The sequence below is a fragment of the Calonectris borealis genome, chromosome 22, assembly GCF_964195595.1.
Source record: "Calonectris borealis chromosome 22, bCalBor7.hap1.2, whole genome shotgun sequence".
Classification (NCBI taxonomy): Eukaryota; Metazoa; Chordata; class Aves; order Procellariiformes; family Procellariidae; genus Calonectris; species Calonectris borealis.
This window is the reverse complement of record NC_134333.1, coordinates 3142265-3162475: the sequence shown is the minus strand read 5'-3', so window position 1 is coordinate 3162475 and position 20211 is coordinate 3142265. Positions and strand designations below refer to the sequence as shown.

Genomic DNA, 20211 nt, shown 5'->3' with positions numbered 1-20211 from the left:
AGCATTTCCTGATCCTCTTCCACCAAGGGTATGTCTTCCTTGCTTCAGCTTTTCCCTGTGGTCTCTGGCACCCGGGATTCCTGAAGGCTTGTCTTGCTAGTAAAGACTGAGGCGAATAAGGCATTCAGTACCTCAGCCCTTTTCCATGTCCTGTGTCACCAGGTTCCCATCCCATTCAGCAGTGGGCCCACATTTTCCCTAGCCTTGTTTATCCAGGCAGGCCAGTAAAAAAGTATTTTTTTACTGTCGAGGTCATTTAAGACTGGAACAGCCTACAGAGAGGCTGTCTCCATTCTTGGAGATGTTCAAAACTGAACTGGGCAAGGTTCTGGACAGCCTACTGTGGTGGCTCTACCCCAGCTGGCAGCTAAGCCTATTAAACTGTCTTTATCTCAATCCATGAGGTTTCCCACTTTTACCCTTCCGATTCTCTCCCCCAGTCCCACTGGGGGTGGAGTGAGGGAGCTGCTGTGTGGTGCTTAGTTGCTGGCTGGGGTTAAACCATGTTAGGTTTGCATGACATCCTGCAATATGGTATATCACTTTGGCCAATTGTGGTCAACTGTGTAGCTGGTGGGGCAATCTGAGAAACAGAGAAGGCCCTGCTGTGTAAGCACTGTTCAGCAACAGCTAAAACATCGGTGTGTTATTGACGTGGTTTTGATCACAAAACATTGCAGCTGTTTTGTTGCAGCCAGACCCAGTACACCTATTCTAGTTGACCCTGCTTTGAGCAGGAGGGTTAAACTAGACTTTTTCCAGAGGTCCATTTCAGCCGCAACTCTTCTACCATTCTATGAGCAAAACTGGCACCTTTTCTGCTCCCCCTTTCTAACACCCTTTCTGGAGAGCCTGAAAGGACAGCATCAGGCCTGATGGCCAGCCAGAGCTCATAAGAGACAGCTTTGGGGGCTGGAAGTGCTTTGGGAGTACTCTTGCGTCCTTGGCTTTCTGACTTTAGAGGACCTCTAGTCTTTCCTCCTGACCTCATGTGCTGCCAGCATACTGCCATGTACCCCCTGCAATCCTCCTGCAGTGGCCTTGGGTGGCTGTGAATGGGAAAGGGGGAGCCTCTACCAACCATTTCCTAATTGAATTCCCTCCTCTCCCCTCCACTGTCTCCAGGAACCCTGCCTCCAGCAACAAGCTGTGGCCAGCAGTAGGCTTCTCAGGCTCCAGGAAGTCAATTGGTCAAATGGAGATGAATTCCCCATCCTTCCAAAGCCAGGCTCTGTGTTACTGTAAGCAGTTGTGCAACCTTGTCGCATAAGACTGTACCTGTGTCTGAACTTTACAGAAGAAGAATATGCCATAAGATCTGACAGAGGACCACACACCATAAATACAGCAGACCCCATAAATACAGCAATCAACCATGCTGAATGGCTTTCCTGAGTCCTTTGTGTGCTTCTTTTTTACCCCCCCATATGACTTTTGTATCACTTGCATATTTCTCTCTTGAGTTCCAGCATTGAAACTTGAACCCAAAAGAAGAAAGTGAGTTTTCCTCAACACTCCTGTAAAAAGCTGTTTATGGAACTCGTCGGGAACGTCCAACCTGCCTGCTCAAGCAGGGCCACCTAGAGCTGGTGGCCCAGGTCCATGTCCAGATGGTTTTTGAATATCTCAAGGAGGGAGACTCCACAACCCCTCTGGGCAATCCATGCCAGTGCTTGGTCACCCTTAGAGTGAAAAAGTGTTTCCTGATTTTCAGACAGATCCTCCTGTGTTTCAGTTTGTGCCTATTGCCTCTTTTCCTGTCACTAGGCACCACTGAAAAGAGCCTGGTCCCATTGTCTTTGCACCATCCCATCAGATATTTCTACACGTTGTTGAGATCCTCCCTGAGCCTTCTCTTCTTGAGGGTAAACAGTCCCAGCTCTCTCAGCCTTCTTTCATATGAGAGATGCTCCAGTCCCTTTCATCATCTTCATGGCCCTTTGCCGGATTCTCCCTAATATGTCCATGTCTCTTTTGTAGTGGGGAGCCTAGAACTACAGGCAGTACTCCAGTTGTGGCCTCACCAGTGCTGAGTAGAGAGCAAGGATTATCCCTTTGACCAGCTGTCCCGATCCAATATCGGGGGAGGTTTCGATGCATCCCAAGAGCAAGATTAAGACACAAACGAGGTCAAATGCCGTATGTCCTAAAGAACTTCTATTATCAAAAGTAAAAGTTAGTAGCGATAGGATAGATTAGAATAAAGATAGAAATCAAGCAAGCATTCGGGATAGAGTTGCAAGAATAGTCACCACCATGGATCCACGACGCCTCAGAGTCCAAGTCTTTTAGTGCTTCGGTAGTGAGTGGTTGCTCCGGGGTCCGCAGTGGGCGATCTCTCTGGGGTCGGCAGTGGTCGGTCGCCCTGGGGATCGTCTTGTCAGTCCCCTTTATTCCTGTTTGAAGGCTGCAGTTTCCATGGCAACGGTACGTTGCCACATTCCTAGACAACACGGAGTCTTGCTCAGAGTCCATCCCCTGCAAACCGGAGGCTTCAGTGGCCTTGCAGCTGCTCTTATCTTTGAGACAGATGTTTTATAGTTCTTAGGTAAGCAGACAAATGTTTTATAGTTCAGTTTCTCCCACTTTGCAGCGGCTCTTTGTAGATAAGCAATCCTTGAGACAAATGCCAGGACTCACTGACAAATGTTTCAGTTCCTTACGCAGGCTGACAACACTCCTTCTAATGGAGGAAAACCAGGAAACCATTAGTCTTCTATTCCACAAGGGCACATGCTGACTAACTTGGTGTCCACCAGAACTCCCAGGCTGTTTCCTGAACTGTTGGTTCCCAGCCAGCAGTCCTCCAGCCTATATTGGTACGTAGAATTATTCCTCCTGAGGTGTAGGATGCTGCATTGGAAAGCAAAGCTACTTTCCAGCCAGTCTGCCTTCCTTTCTCCCATGGTCAAGTTCTGAGTTGTTTGTTTCTTTTTGTGTGCGTCTCTCCCAGATCTGAGGCTATAACAGGAGCAAGAGCCTTTGAGCATGTGCGTTTGCAGCTGCTGGATCCTGGAGATCACAAGCAGAAGCCTGGAAAAGTGGTAGAGTAGATGAAGTGATTGCTTGAGCTGTTCCTGCCTGTTCATCCTTGGCTCCCAAGCTTGCCGGTGCCCTTTCTCAAGTGCAGAGACCCCTGACCCCACGGCAGGGAAGGTCTCAGAGTCTCTCACGCTTACCTGCCACATCTCTGGTGTACCCATCAGCGACAGCAGCTACGCTTGGGACTGGATCCGTCAGACTCCTGGCAGAGAGCTGCAGCATATAGTGTAGCAGTATCCTTTCACGGGACTCCAGCACATTGCTTCAGCCTTCCAGACCCGAGTCACCAGCTCTGCGGACCCCTCCAGGACCCAGCTGTCCCTGGAAGTGCTCTCGCCGTCAGCTGCAGGCACAGCCACCTATTTCTGCAGCACCAGAGAGCTGGAAAAGGGCACAGTGCTTGAAACACAGGCAGGGCCAGGGCAGAACGGGAAGGAGGGGGTTTAAATCCAGCCAGGTCTTCTTGTGGCTGGCTGCAAGAAGGCTTCTCAGGAATCGTCTGGGCTGGCTTTCCCCAGAAACAGGCACAGAGGTGCTGCAGCAGCAGCAGCAGAGTCTCCCTCAAGCACACACAAAACCATGAACATGCTGTTACTTTCTTCCTTTCTTCTCAGTCTCTCTCACAGGCAGAAAGCGACAGGGAAAGAGGTTTTTTTTTTTGGAAGAAACACACAAGCATTGAACTAATTGCATTTGTATACCTCATATTGTTCAGGGAGTCTCAGAGCAATGTTGCAGCAGCACATAACAATAGTCAATCAATTGTGTCTGAGAAGAGAGTGACACTGCACCAGGAACTGCACTGCCAAAATTATTTTTCCCAGGATATGACGAAAAATTTCTTCTCTTCACTCCTAGCTTTGGCTCCATGTAAATAAACACACATGTTCTTATTCTGAGGACTGAGCATTCATTTCTGTATTTGGAAGTGTAGATTTTCAAGGAAGTGCATTTGTGTATATGTCTCCATATGCAAATGCATCCATATACTTGTGTGCATGCATGCATTGCCCTGGATGTCCTATACAAGAGCTAGAGATACATGGGAGGTCAGTTATCCCCAACCTTTGCCCTGATTACCACGTTTGGCTCTATGAAGAATCGCTGCAGTGGATTAATCTAAGAGCCATTTAACATAGTAGACTGCCTGTCAGGCCAATGTCAGATGTCTTGCAAAGGCTATAAATACAAAGCAAACGCTACTTTATTTCTTCTATTACTACCCTCCTTTCTTGTAGGTTTCAGCAGCTCAGGGACCTCCCAAGCAGGTATACATCTCTTTTTAAATTACTACTTTTATCTGTCCTCTCCATAGTGAAGGTTGTGACTTACTGTTTGGTGTTAAATATCTAGTTTCCTAAGATCACCTATAGTGTGTCCAGGGAATCCATGACCAGTAACATTTCTGTCTTGGTAGAAGGGTTGAATGGGATGGTTCTGTCCACAGAAGAACATAATGCCCACCGCATCCTTTAAGAGAATAGTCACCTTGACAGATGTATCCCAGAACCAGCTCTCCTTGCTAATGAAAGCCATGGACACAGCCTCTTATAAATGTGTGATGAGATCAGGTGGACATGCTGGGAGCTAGGCTCAGAGTGAGCTGTTCCCAAAAAAAGGAAATTGTTTTAAAGTACAAATGGAGATTTTCTGGAGTCCAAGAAGAATTATGCGGAAGGGCCAGGATGGTTTCTTCTGGAAAGAAGCAGTGTAGACCTTTCAGCAAGGGCTGAAGGAATTAAAAAAACCATGCATGCACAAGCCACCTGCTAGTTCCCCTCTAAAATGTATCTTCATCTGCCTACGACACTTTTCTGGAGGTAAGGGGGACTCCCCCTCTTCTCATTTTCCTCCTCCCTTTCTCACAGAACTCAAGGAGAGGTCTTCAGTATCACCTAGTGGTCTAAACATGCTCTCTAACATCTCACTGGCAGTACTGGAGCGCCTCCTGCAATTTTTTTAGAGGGGATGCACCAGGACAGAGGAAGAAAAAACAAAGGCAAACCTCAGCTTTTAAACGGCACAAATCCAAGCATGTGGCTTGCAGAAGGCTGTGAAGACAGGTGTGTTTCTGTGGCCACGCAAATGGAAAAAGGCTGTTTAACTGCATCTGAGCTCTCGGTGACAAGCAGGGTGCAGTCTCACTGCTCTGGGAAGATTTGGCAGCAAGTGAAAGGTGTGGGAGAGGCATCTGTACGTACCCAGGCCTGTGGCAGGAGGTATTTAAAGCTTGTTCTCTTTGTCCTGCCAACAGTTCAAGAGACTGAAAGTATCACATCAGCCAACTTCACAACTTTCCTGGAGGAGTGAGGCAATAAGGAGGAGAAAACAATTTGACACAATAAAGGGAACAGCAGATGAGCATGCCAATGTTAACAGCAGAAAATATAGCAGCACTGCTATTAAAAACAGTGATTAAAAATGAGAAATACACCTTTGTACTTGGTAACAACAATAATGCAAATAAACATATTGAGTAATACAGCATGGAACCAGGCAGTTTTGTGAACACGAGGAAATAATGCTATTTCCTTTTGTGTCTTAGAAATGGATTTAAGGATTCAGAAACTGCTTCACAAGTCCAGGTAACCGTTAATCAAAATCATTAAAGTAAGATAAAAATCAAATTAAAAGCCAACTTTAGTGAACCATAACTAGACGTTCCCCACCTTGAAACTCAGCTAAAAGCACATATAAATAAATAAAAAGTCCAAAGTATAGCCAACTCACCGGTCAAATAATTTAGTTCAGAAGGTCAAAAAGATCGAGAAAAAAAATAGTGCATATAGTTAGGAAAAAACTCCAAAGACCCTTATAAAAATGGCACTCAAACAAGAAATATTAAAAATCAAATACCTGAGTAAATAGGCAACTTTAGCACATCAAGACAAACAGCGTCCATTAAACCACCGTCACCTAAACCAAAATAACTTTTGAACAATTCATAACGTGGACTCATTTTTTATTTGGTGTGAAAATAGACTTTGAGAACATAAATACGTGAAGGTCCAGAAAGAGTTAGGAAATGTAGAATGAAACCAAATTGAAAATTAATAAGACTGGGGCAGCTTCACCCTAGCTCTCTTGATGTTTGTTAAAAACAAACCAGTAATCAGGTCCTTTAAGTGAGAACAGCTCTAACAACTCAAAAGGAAGAATATTCTTTTATGACAAGTATGGACAATATTGTAGTGAGAGATTAATATGACCCTATCTGCCAAAAAAAGCAATGGTGTTAGTGTTATTTTTACTGTATAGCAATCTCTCTGGAACAGTATTTGATTGTTCAGGAGTAGAACAGTATAGAGGAAGAGGAAAATAAAAGCCAGGTCTTCAAAGGACATGAAAGAGGAGACGTCACCTGGCACTGAAAAAAGCAAATGTTTTTGTAGAACTGAATACCACTGTGTGGAGTTACGTACCACAGTGACTGAAAAGGACTGAACCACTATACACAAATTGTCTCGCTCACTGACTTCTCTTGAAGGTGGAAACAGTGCCTGCATAGTCTGTTTTTTCTCAGACAAGTGTATGCACACACACAAATTTGATTCCCAGAATGACTAGACAGCAGGAAGACCTCTCCATGCAAGGCCAGTTTTCCCAACATTCAATATCAGATCTTGGATCTTTCAAGCAATGTCATTTTAGACATCTGACTGTCGGCTCAAGTTGAGCAAGTGGGGATTAACTGACTGTATTTTAGATGTTTCTATTTAAGCTTAGCATTATGTTCTTCTCTTTGTCTCAGAGCACAGAGGAGGTAAGATTTGTTCTCACTTTTTTGGTAAGAACAAAGGTCCTTTTAACTTCATATCCAACAGTGGTCAGAAGGAGATGCATGAAAAACGAAAGCAGGAGACTAGAAAGCATACTTCCCACTAGTAATCTCCCAGCTACTAGACATCAGAACAAGGACTTTGAATCACGTATGGTTCCTTTGTATTTACCTGGGAGTCCTGAAGGTTGGACTTACCTGTAAAGACTGTGTCAAAGAAGGCACCAAGTGCCTCAGCTTTTTCGGTGTCTTTTGTCTCCAGATCCCCTAACCCAGTCAGTAGTGGCCCCATATTTTCCCTTGTCCTTCTTTGGCTGATGATGTACCTCTAGAAACCTTTTTGTTGCCCTTCAGATCTCACACCAGATTCAACTCCAGATGAACTTTTGCTTTCCTAACCCAGTCCCTTCATGATTGGACTGCGTCTCTCTAACCGTCCCAGATTATCTTCCTCTGCTTCCACCTCTTGCACATTTCCTTTTTATTTATGAGTTTATTTAGGAGCCCCTTGTTCATCATTTTGGCCTTCTGCCACTTTTGCTTGACTTACTGCTTTGTCAGGATTCTTGAGCTTGAAGGAGCTGATCTCTGAAAATCAAGCAGCTCTCCTAGACCTCTCCTCTGTCCAGGACCATAGCCCATGGGATTCTTCCAAGCAGATCCCTGAAGAGCCCAAATTCTGCTCTCCTGAAGTCCAAGGCTGCGGTCCTGCTTTTTGCATTGCTCCCTGTTCTCTGGATCTTGGGCTCAAACACTGCATCATCGCTGCAGCCAAGGCTGCCCCTCACCTTCACATCCACACCAATGCTTCCTCATTTGCAAGTAGGAGGTCCAGATCCTCAATCACTTGTGTCAGCAAGTTTTCATCAGTACTCCAGGAACTGCCTGATTGCTTGTGCCCTGCTGTGCTGTCCCGCCAGCAGACATTTGGCATGGTTCATGCCTGGTCCCATGAGCACCAGAGCCAGTGAACGTGAAGCTTCTTCCAGTTGTCTGAAGAAGGCCTTTTCTACTTCTTCTTCCTGATCAGGTCATCTCTAGTAGCCACCCACCACAATGTCATCCATGCTGATCTGCCCTCTAATCCTGACCCATACGCTATCAGCTGGCTCATTGTACATCCCAAAGCAGAGCTCCATGCATTCCAGCTGCTCTCTGATGGAAAGGACAATTGCCCTTCCTCACCGTCCCAGCCTGTCTTTCCTAAACAGCCTGGCTCCATCTACTAGAGTACTCCTTTAAGCTATCGCACTGCACATCCATGATCCCATAGCTCTGCAACCAGGCCACAGAGGAAAAACTGGGCCATGCTGGAGAAGAGCCCAGGCAATGTGCACTAACGTGCACTTCACCATGCATTTCAGTTCTTGAGTCGTGTGAGCTATCCCACTACATCTCTGTGTTGTCAATGAGATTGTAGCCATGCAACTACTAGCAGAGCTCTAATTTATCTTGTTTTTTCCCCATATTCCATGCATTTGTTCACAAGCACTTTAAAGAGGCACCCAGTCATGCTGATTTCCCAGAAACTATACGAGGGCTTTCTTTTTTTCCCATAGATACTTCCTTATTTATGTACACACACTTGAAGTGCACCCCTTTCAGCCCTTTTTTTTTTTATTATGAAGTCTGCCCTGTTTATATCACTCCTCATACATTTTGTACCAACCCTTCCCACCACTTTCTCACTTGATTATTGATCATTCTCTTCCTCCCCTGTTGTTCCTAGTTTAAAGCTCTTCTTATCAGGTTGGCCAGTCTGTTGGCAAAGATGTTTTTGTCCCATTTAGTCAGGTGGATCCCATCTCTTCCAAACAGTCCTTAATCCTCAAAAAGGATCCCGTGATCATAGAAACCAAGTCCCTTTTGCCAATGCCAGCTGTGCAACCAACTATGACCAGCAGGATCTATCCACTCATCCTTCTCACCGCCTTCCCCCTCACCAGCAGGATCAAAGAGAAACCCACCTGGGCCCACATACCCTTGACCATGACTCCCAGAGCCTGCGTGCTACTTTCCAGGAGTCCCCTGGCAGTATAATTCATACCCACATGGAAGAGCAAGCAGGGGTAGTAGTCTGTAGGTGTAATAAGATTTGCAAGTCTTTTAACAATGTCCCCAGTCCAAGTCCTTGGCAAGGAGTAAACGTCCCTAGATGACAGGTCCAGCTGTCAGAGGGGTCTTCTATTCCCTGCAGCAGGGAGCCTTCCATTACTAACACTCACCACTTTTTCTGGTGTTCCTGTGTGTCTCAATGGGCATTTGACAGAGCTCCCAGCCCCTGATTTGCTATGAGAGCACTGAATCTATTCTGTAGTTGCAAATCCTCAGGTGAAGCAAGAGCCTTCCTCTTGGTGTCAGAAGTCACAAGCTCCCAGCCTTTGTCATCATGGGAATCTCCGTTTCGGTGGTGGGTTGACCCTGCCTGGACACCAGGTACCCAGCGAAGCCACTCTATCACTCCCCCTCCTCAACTGGACAGGGGAGAGAAAATATAATGAAAAGCTCGTGGATCGAGATAAAGGCAGGGAGAGATCACTCCCCAATTACCATCATGAGCAAAACAGATTCAACTTAGGGGAAAGTAGTTTAAATTATTACCAATCAAATCAGCGTGGGATAATGACAAATAAAACCTAAATCTTAAAAACACCTTCCTCCCATCCCTCCCTTCTTCCCGGGCTCAACTTTACTCCCAATTTTTTCTACCTCCTTCCCACCAGCGGCACAGGGGGAGGGAAATGGGGGTTGCAGTCAGTTCATCACATGTTGTGTCTGCCGCTCCTTCGTCCCCAGGGGGAGGACTCCTCACACGCTTCCCCTGCTCCAGAGTGGGGTCCCTCCTATGGGAGACAGTCCTCCATGAACTCTTCCAATGTAAGTCCTTCCCATGGGCTGCAGTTCTTCATGAACTGCTTGAGCGTGGGTGCCTTCCACGGGGTGCAGTCCTTCAGGAACAGACAGCCTCAGCCTGGGTCCTCCATGATGTCACAAGTCCGGCCAGCAAAACCGCTCCAATGTGGGCTCCTCTCTGAACGGGTCCACAGGTCCTGCCAGCAGCCTGCTCCAGTGCGGGCTTCCCACGGGGTCACAGCCTCCTTCAGGTGCATCCACCTGCTCCCTTGTGGGGTCTTTCACAGGCTGCAGGTGGATATCTGCTCCACCATTAACCTCCATGGGCTGCAGGGGGACAGCCTACTTCACCATGGTCTTCACCACAGGTCCCTCCACCGCAGGGGAATCTCTGCTCTGGCACCTGGAGACCTCCTCCCCTGCCTTCTTCTCTGACCTTGGTGTCTCCATAGTTTTCTTCTCTCACATATTCTCACTCCTCTCTTCTCCAGCTGCAGTTGTGCAGTTTTTTCCCCCTTCTTAAATATGTTATCGCAGAGGCGCTACCACCGTCACCGATTGTCTGGGTCTTGGCCAGTGGTTGGTGCGTCTTGGAGCCAGCTGGCATTGGCTCTATCGGACATAGGGGAAGCTTCTAGCAGCTTCTCACAGAAGCCACCCCTGTAGCCCCCCCGCTACCAAAACCTTGCCATGCAAACCCAGTACAATTTTCCATCTTGATGGGCACAGACTCAACCTGCCTCTCCTTTGTTAGAAAAGAGAGGAGTGGGTTCTTGAAGCTGCAGGATCTCAGAGATTGAGTCCATCTCTTGCCATCAAGGTCCAGATAGTGCTAATGATACAGAAATTGATCATCATGAAGGACTTGATCAATCTGCAACAACTCCTTTACTCTTTAATAGCTACTTCCATGGGTACAGTGCCTCTACCTAACAAAGAACAATAATTTTGCCTACTTTCTCATCGTACCTAAAAAAGTATAAAGACTTCCTAAGGCACCAAATGACCCCCAGACACCAACTCTAAGAGCCCAGATCAGACACATTCCTCATGCCTCTGAGCACTGAAACCAAATTCAAGGTGAAAAAGTAGACAGTTTCCCGCAGCACAGAGCGATTTTCATAAATGCTTTGAAATGGCGCTAAAAGTATTGATTATTCTTTTTCCTGCTTTCTATCCAGCTTAACTCTATGAGACTTTTCAGACGTGTCATGTATTCCCGAAGTTTTGACTTATAATTCAACCTTTTTTGTCTTATTTTAGACCATTCTTTGAAAGCCATGTCATGTTTCTTCATGTGGTATGGTGGGACAGAAACCACTCGAGAAGTCATGTGACTGCCTGTATAATCCAAAATTCTGTGTAGTGGAAAGGAAGAGAGTTTTTGTAATGGAATATATCACTGTGTTTGGGGGCTGGAGTACCACAATGATATAAACAACACAGGGTCCTGTACAAAAACTCAAAGATGGAAAAAATGCAATATATTTTGGGGAAGAAAGGAGATGGGTGACTGAAATGATCAAGGAGACGAATACAGCATTCTTTCCATATTTCTATTTATCCTGGAAATACAGAACTCACAGGGTTTCTAAAAGATGGAAGAAAGGGAGAACTTGGAAATTCTGTACTCAATCAAGCTATTTGAAATCATTGATCTATTCAATTATTGTTTGTCCCTTTCCAGTTTTGGAAGAAAATGTGGCTCTGGATACCCTCATGGGATTGCATACATGGAGAATTAGGACGAATATCTGGCTTTTCATATCCTGTTTTTACAACACTTTTGAATACCATGAGGAAAGAGTTATTTATTGGACTAAGTATTAGCAGTGTGAGGACAGACAAGCTTGTATTTGGAAGAGGGACCACTCTTACGGTTGAACCAAGTAAGTATCATTATTTTATTTCTAAAAATTATGTTGAAATTAAGGGTGGAGACGACAAAGGAATCTAATGGTTTGGGTTCACTGTAAGAATTTTCTGCTGAAATAATCCCTAGAATGCACTCTCTCCAGCCAGAGTTTCAATCTGAATCCTCAGGTTGTATCTGCTTAGGAAGGCTTTAGAGTAACAACTGGGCTACCTCTGTGTATCAGTGTTACTCCATGATCCCCAAACACCCGGTATGCACTACTACTTAAGTTTAATATCTTATAATTTATTCCCAGTCTGGATAGCACTCTGGCCCAAATTTACTGTGAAGTGTTCTATCCTCCAGTGGATTTTCACTGCCTCATTTTGAGCAGGAATGCACAGCTCAGTGAAGATCTGACAGTGGAGAGAAGTTTTGAGACAGATCTTTAGCTCTCTGGTATGAGAAGTTAGTTTTTGACACTGGCACCACACTCATAGTGTCATCAGGTAAGTAATTCCACTGGCATGGAGCCAGAGGAGGAAGGAGGTTAAATTTGGGCTTAAATATTCACAGCTACATCATATCCAAGACCACTTAGAATGAATTAAAATGGGCTACCAAGTTTGAAAATGCAGATGTGGTGAGTAGGGATTATAACAAGCCTTACTTCTTCTTACCTTTATTTGGAATTTCATGATGTACAAAAAAGGTGGATGTCACCCCAAGCTTTTCTGTGGGAGTGTGAATGTTGGGGCAGCGGGGGAATTTGTTAGGTTGATCTTTGTTATCCTAAACATCCAGGTGCATACCTTAAGACTTGTTACGATGCTTTCAGAGATCTGCATGTCTTTAAAGTGCTGCAAAAATGTCCCATGTCATTTTACATACCTAAAACATGCTGCTCTTATTCCAGAAGGGCATGGGGGTCCCTAAGGTGCTGCCTAATATCTGTCCAGGTCTGTAGGATATCTTGCATGGGAATAAATGTCTATTTTGGAACAATTTAAGTCCACCCCCAATTCCAAAGGGACAAAGGAATACAAAGTTATCATTCTGAAGAAAGATCTGTTCTTTCCAACCAGCAAATCCTCAGTTGTAAATGTAGGACCAGAAGAAACTGCCAGATTCCATTATTTTAACATCAGTCAACATCGATTTGAAGATGGTATTTGTCAAAAAAAAAAAAAAAGAGTTAAAATATCCAATAGAGAATACTAGAATTTGGCAAGAAAAAACAACCATCAAAACACAGTCTAAGAGCTGGCAGGTGGAAGGTTGAGCAAAGGTATTGCCATTTCAGACATTTACAGAAATGCTGATATGATACTCTTGTTTCTCACTTAAAGGGCCTTCTGGTTTTTTTTAAAAAGTTTAGCGTGTTGGTTCTTCTGCTGACAAGAAAAGGTTTGTTTCTAATCAGCTGAAGGTAGCATGTGGCTCATGGGCTGCAACAAGATATTCTTGGTTTAAGCAAACTTTTACAGTAGATTACTCAAATTTCTAAACCACCTTCACTGAATTTCTCACAATTTGAGTTAGAGAACAATTCATTTGACAAAAGAAAGGTATTAGCTTTGTCTTCTCCTCTACCCTGAAACGCTTTAAATCATTCTTTCTCTGTTTTTCCTGCCTATCTATCCTCTCTGACATCCTGATGCAAAATTACATGAAACTTCAGTTTCAAGAAATAATTCTGCTTTATTAACTACAATTGCACAGTGTACCTTTGTTCTTGCTGAGGATTTTACCCAGTGAGTTATGCCAGAGAAGCAACTTGCTAGTATACTGGCTGTTTGCAAATACTGGAGATCAAAAAACATGAAAAACCTCTAAAGATCTTCTCAGATAACAAAGAATGCACAGGACTAACAGCCTCTGGCAAAACCATGTTACAGCACCTGGAAAGGAAATGTATGTAGGAGGAATAGCAAAATGAGCCTTTTTTGATTTACGCGTTTTAACTGTGTGTTTTAACTGCTCCTCTTATCTTTGGGAAGGGGACTCAACTGACCGTGGAGCCAAGTAGGTATTCTTTATGCATTAACCTTTTCTGAGTTGTTATTGTTTGGATTTTCACTTTTTTTCCTTTTCTTCCTGCTAAAATTCAGCCAGCCACTTCCCCATCCTTTAAAGTCACTAATTAGACTTTAGGCTTTCTATGCATAACCTTTTGATATGCAATTAGACAATTTAAGTATAAAAAACAGGCTGATTACACTTCTTGGGAGTTGCCGAAGAATTTGGGCTCCACAAGGGCAAGTCCTGACTGCTATCATGCTGAATTTCTTTGGGACCTAACAGCTATCCACTTACTGAGGCATCCTAATAAGCTTTTCATAGTAATTGTTAGATTTCAAAGCCATGCTTGGACAATCTGAAGGGAACTAAAGTTCCTGTGGAGGTTGACATTTAAGTTCCTAAGAATTTCTATTCTGTCAGTTAGAAAGACAGCACTGTGGGGACAGAAGGATAATCTACAAAAGCATTAAGTGGAATCTTATGCAACATTTCTATACTAGTTTAATCTTACTAAATTGTTCAGAGTTTGAGTTAAACTGAGTAGGTCAAGTGAAGTCAATGAATGTTTGGTATCTGTTTGCTGTAGGTGTTGACAAGCATGGAGTTGTGCCTGTTTTATTAGTAGAGCCAACCCATGAAATTATGGTAGAGTACTGCTTGGCTTTCACCTCAGTTCCTCAGTTTTGGGGTGTGGGTGGTGGGGGAAATAGTAAAACCAGAGCCCCTTGAACAGAACTTGAAAAAATTCCCTGTAATGAACAAAATGTGAGACGCGAGTGATCTCTTGACCAGACTGCAAGGCAGATGCCATGCAAAATTCAAGGCCTAATGTACCTCTCTTTAGCAAAGAGGCCCATCAGGATGCTCCTGTCACATTGGACATGTAAATCTTTTTTGATATGTCTCATAGCCTTTCCTAAGCTGAGCCCCTTTTGGCACGGAAGCATAGTAGATGATTCCCTTCAGTTTCATGTTTTTAGTATAATTCATGTTGCTAATCTTGTTCTGACATTGGTATGTGGAAACATGCTAGTTTCTCCAGCTATGACCTGAAGGCAAATATATTTTATTAAAAAATTATTATATCATAACGATTTGTTGGCTACTAAATTATTTTGAGACCAACTGTTTCTTGAAAAGACATCCCCTTCAAGTTTAAGCAATCTTACTTCATTACTTGTATGTCTTATAAAAAATTCTCAGAGAAGGCTGCTGCTATATAGTTGAAATTCAGGTTTTTGCAGTTGTCAAGCCTTTGTCATTCATGTATGTTGCTTGGAATTGGGAATTCAACTCTAAAATTATTTCAAAACAGAAAAAATATGTCTGAAAGTTTCAGAGTAACTCTTCTGAAAGATGCATGAGAGAGCAAAGATACCAAATCCTGTGAAAACTTGTCAGCATCTTTTAGATTCTTTCAAAACTCCCGTTCTAGGGCACATTTTTCATGCCTTGATGTTTGTTGGTATCTTGACCCTAAAGAACTACTACTGAAGGTTATTACAGTAATCTAAGGAAGATTGTAAGAAGATTTGTCCATGGACATCAAGTTCATAGGCCTCGGGGTGTTCTTGCCTTCAAATCAGTTTATTATACAAATTCTGCATTATACTTCTAACTGCCCCTGGAGCTGTGGGACTAACAATATGACACAGCACATGAATGAGAAAGGTCACACTTTTTGGAACAGGCACAAGAAATTTTGTTCAACTGAGTACCAATCCTATTCTCTTTTCATTGTCTCTAGACTGGGTTGGAATGTCTAACACCATGTGCAATGTCTAGTGGGGAATACCTCCCCCACAACTGAAAATTCTTGACCTTATCAGAAACTCCTGGAGAAGTGGAGATATGCAATTCACAGACTTCTGATTGCTTCTCTCCTACTTTCCCATCTTAGAGACAAAAATCCTTTTTGCATCTGAGCATTTGTTATTGAAAAGATCAACCTTGTCCCGAACTCCAGCAGCAGTACCTCATCTCTGCAAGTAATGTCATTCATTGGAGTAACCTTGCACAACAGCGAAGCAACAAACTGACGTCTCTTTGCCCTACCAGTTTTGCTATGGTTAGACCTTTTAGCCACATCAGAAGAAGATTTGGGGGAGGGGAGGGAGATTAAAGGAAAAACAGTTACTCCCTCATGTCTCATGAATATGCAAGATAGTCCTTGATAGAAGTGTTATTTTTAGGAATTAAATTGTTGAGAAAGCAGAATAATTTGACTCTTGGAGTGGCATGCATAAAAGTTCTCTTCTCATTTGCAGGTTCCTTACTTATAAAATAAAAAAATTTACATATAGGCATGAGCTTTGGCAAAAGGAAGCTTAGAATCCTGTGGAATTAAAGCTCCTATAAAAAACCTACTCTCATACACCCTTTCTGTGTTTGATCTGATCTTTTGGAAGCAGCAGCAAGAAATAATGACAAAAAAGGCTGTTAGTCATTGATAATGCTAGGACTTAGTCACAGCTGGAGTATATATGAACTTCAGGTGATTTCAGCACTCAAGCAAGCTTGCAATAAAATCAAACCATGCCCAAACAATGCTTTTTTTTACAGACAATCAAAACAGTTCTGACCCAGAAGTCATTGTGATGAAATCAAAGAAACTGGAAGAAGATGGCAGTATTGGAAAAGCAGTTTGTTTGGCAAGGAACTTCTATCCAAAGAACATCAGCTTGGCAATGTCCTCTGATAAGGTCGTATATGAACAGAGTACATCCATTTTGACATCAGAGGGATTGTACAGTACTATTAAGGTGGTCAATGTGACAAAAGGCACAGAGGTGACCTGCACGGCCAAATTCGACGGCAGGACTATTACAGCCAACACAACATTGCCAGGTACAATTTTGTGGTACAGCTGCAACTTATTTCTGAAGGCAATGTCTTCTAGTGCTTACTATTTCTCCTGCTAGTAAGCATTGCCCTGGGTAACCAGCAGAAATGGGAAAGACATCTGGTACTTAAGCAGGTAGAGCTGAAAGATATTTAAAAGCATCTAAAATAAATGGTCTTAATTGCTTAACAACTTGGAGTTACTTTTCTTTGGGGAAAAAGAAGACACAATCTTTTTTTAAAATGTACATTTACTTATGACTAAATACTTCACCACATAGCAGCAAATCTCCTAGAGCGTAGCCTGAAATAGCCTTTCTAAAAACAACAAAAAGCTAAAGTGGTGATGTGGGTTTTTTTTCCTAAACCACTTTTTATATTTTGGGAGATTGTTTCTGTCATCATGAAGCTCATTCAAATAGTAAAACCAAAACAACTCAGGAATTCTTTTGTTTCCTGCAATTGCATGGAGAAATTTTCTCCTCAAATTAATGTTGGAATTAGTGACCGGTCATCTGAGCCTCAGACTGTACTGCCCACATATTCCTGTGGGAAGGGTCATATGAACATTTTGTTTAATGCTTTTTAAAGTTTGGATATAGTTTATAATGCCTTTTCTTTATCGTGCTACAGAAAAGGAGGCTGAAGAACCAGTAACAAGGAAAGTTTGCAACACCACAGACACCTCTGCACAAGGTTAGTTACCTAAATAGATTGTGAGGTTACATTACTATGTTGGGGATAAATGCATGGAAATATATTTTCTCAGGGGTAGAGGAATCAGAATACAACACATTCATCAAACACAACCTGCTTTTTCAAGGTAGCTTGTCTGTTTAATAACAGTCAAGAAACAGGAAGCAAAATCCAATCTAGATAGACATCCTCCTCCCCTGTTGTTGCCATGTTTCTCTATCATCTTTTCCTTTGCTGCTATTTCTTTCCCTGAAACCATTACCTGTGGTTTTTTCCACTTTCTGCCAATATCACAATATTCAAATCTAGACTATGATCTCTCCCATCTTTTCTCTATCACTAAGCAGATACCAAAGTGGAGAAAGCAAACATGCTGTCTATGGCTGTGTTGGGTTTGAGAATCCTGCTGGCAAAAAGTATCGCCTTCAATACACTCATGAGTATCAAGTTGTTTCTCTTCTGAGGTAAGGAAGCACATCGCTTGATCTGTAGAAATACTGGAACCACATGCCAGGAATGACTGCTTGTCTTTGTGTACTTTTCTAACCCCACAAGGAATGATACCTGTTCATTTGTTCCTGTTTCCATAAAACAACTCTTGTAGGTTTCTGGGGAAAAAACGAACAAACAAAACCCCTACCCCCCCCCCCCCCTCCAAAAAAACCAACTCAAAAAAAAACAACCAACCCCTCTGACCCTTCCCCCCAACCCACAGAGAAAACAACCCCTTTCTGTATCCAAAGCTCAGTTCTTGGTGGCTGGTCCCCAGATTTTCTTTGCAGCAAACTTGTTTTGCCAGAACAACTCAACTATTACCAGAAGTGCCTAAGAGATATCTCATTGACTATTTAAAGTGGCAGAGCACAAAGCCTGGAGAAAAATCAAGACAAATAAGGAGTCAAAAACAAGGCTTCCAAAACACAAATATGTGAAGTAGTGGGAGGAAAGAGAGGAGGGGGAGGATTTTTAAATTAAGGTATCCAAAGAGCCACAAAAGATAGTTCAGCCTAAGTTTTGTGAGTCTACCGTCTTGATCTGACAGCTATCAAACAGTGGCACATAGGCCCAATTGCATTAAATGTAGTTTAAACACACTTTGCTCTTCCAGGCAGTGGGGAAGCAAGGCAAAAGCAATCTGAAGAACAGCAGGAGAGAGCGTGTACCAGCAGCACAACGGGTGGAACAGCCAATGTCAAATCTGCTGATGATAACCATCCGGAACACAACACAGCACCTTCCCCTTAAGACATTTTATACTGTTGAATCCTGCCTAGCTAGTTTATGTAGTAAGAGTTGTAACTGCTTTTGCTATTTCTTTTTCTCTGTGAACTGAGGAGAGTGTATTTTTCCTCATCCCGCTGCTAAGTAGAAATTAATCTCCCCACTCTTCTAGCCTTTGCATAGAAGCATCCAACCTGCTTCAATAGTTCTGAAAAATTCAAACTTCACTATAGATATATGACCCTTTTAAAACACCTTTTGCAGGCATATTGCATTACTGTCTGTAGAACTGATGTATTACTGATTAGAGAATTCAGGCACAGTAGGTGCTATTTATAGCTTTAATGTTTTTTAGATAGCTTTAATAACAATAATTTTCTAGTGTAGATGAGAAGACCCGTGTTGGATCTGAAGTGATTCACTTCAACCAGATAATGCTCAGCCATAGAAGCATTTTTATTTGCATTTCTTTATTAAACCTGTATTTCTTCTGCAAAGTGTATGGCACCTGCATTTTAGGTTACTGTAGTAGTGGCCAAAATAAAGTTTTATTAAGCCAAAATGCTGTGTTTTTTTCTGTGCTCTTTCTTCTGAATTTGGGATGGAGATTGCTGAAATCCAAGTGTCCTAATGACTAGTGAGATTAGAAATACAGCTTCAATAACCTAATTTCCTGTTGGCTGAATTTGTCTTGGCTAGACTTTGTACAGGGAAGTAGAGATTCTCTTTGGCAGGGCAATGAATTCTAGACTTAGAGGATTCGAATGAGGTCTGATGTTTCAGATCAATTTGAAGAGACCCCAGAAAGATATTTTGGATCACAGCAAAAAGAGACATGTGTCTAAGGAAAAATCTGTTAAAAGACAGCTTGATATGAGCATGAGGAAGAAAAATATGCATACCAGAAGAGAAGAAAACATGCTGGTTTTTTCCACTCATTGATACTAGGAAGATGTCAACAGGAAATAACATATGGTGGTTTGATGGAGTGATAGTTTCCATAGCAACCTGGTTATTAGTCAAAAAGAGCCCAACACACACGTTCCCCAACTCATCTTTCTCTCACAAGCAACAACAGGATGCTGTGGTCAACATCTATGACTAAGTTACACGATGCAAGATTAACTCCCCCTTGCTTTGAAAAACAAGTTAACCACATCCTGAAAGGGAAATAAGGTTTTTCACATACTGACTGAGTTACTGCTGGCTTCAAGACAGCCTCTATAGAGTACATAGTAAGGTCTGTTTAATAAAGCTTTGTCAGGTTAGTCCCTCAGACTCTGCAGACACCTACAGGAAGACCCTCACCCTATGCAGAAGATAAATGAAATTTGCATGGCAAATCCAAAAACAGTAAAATGCCTTTTTAGTGCATTCTACCACCATAATGTAAATCAGGGGGAGCTGTTCACTGGTATTTTTATCCTGATTTTCTGATGACATCCTGAACCTTTTTATCTTGCACTCCACACCTTTTCCCAATCTCTCAGGCAAGACTGAGACTGGGAGTACCATTTCTGTGCCTCTGTGCAAATCAAGGAATGACATTTTCCTGAGTAGTCCTTGGTTGTGCCTGAGAGCTTTGGCAGAATTAAAATCCTGCAATACTCCAGAAGCAAAAAGAGGGATCTACAAATGCGTGACTGCTGAGGGATAGCATTGACTCATATAGAAATTTATCAGCCAGATAAAGGCATCAGTCTCTATTGTTTCAAACACCCATCCACATTGGCTTAGGACACCAGAGCCCTCATTTCCATCACAAAGAGATTCATGACCTGAGTGATACCTCCATGGTCAGGTTTTTCAGACCTCCCTGGGCACCACTGGGAAACCGGTCGGTGTGGGAACGTCTATGCCCTCACTAACCCCCTAGAATGTCAGTCACCCAAGTCTCTGTTAT

General features: G+C 43.0%; 1 gene segment (V, D, J or C); it reads left to right on the top strand.

Moving 5' to 3' along the window:
- Positions 1 to 11375: 11375 nt before the first annotated feature.
- LOC142091615 (T cell receptor delta constant-like) lies at positions 11376 to 18863 on the top strand. The segment is given in 5 exon segments: positions 11376 to 11562; positions 16113 to 16397; positions 17025 to 17087; positions 17435 to 17551; positions 18196 to 18863. Coding segments are annotated over 4 exon segments (558 nt in total).
- The last annotated feature ends 1348 nt before the right edge of the window (positions 18864 to 20211 follow it).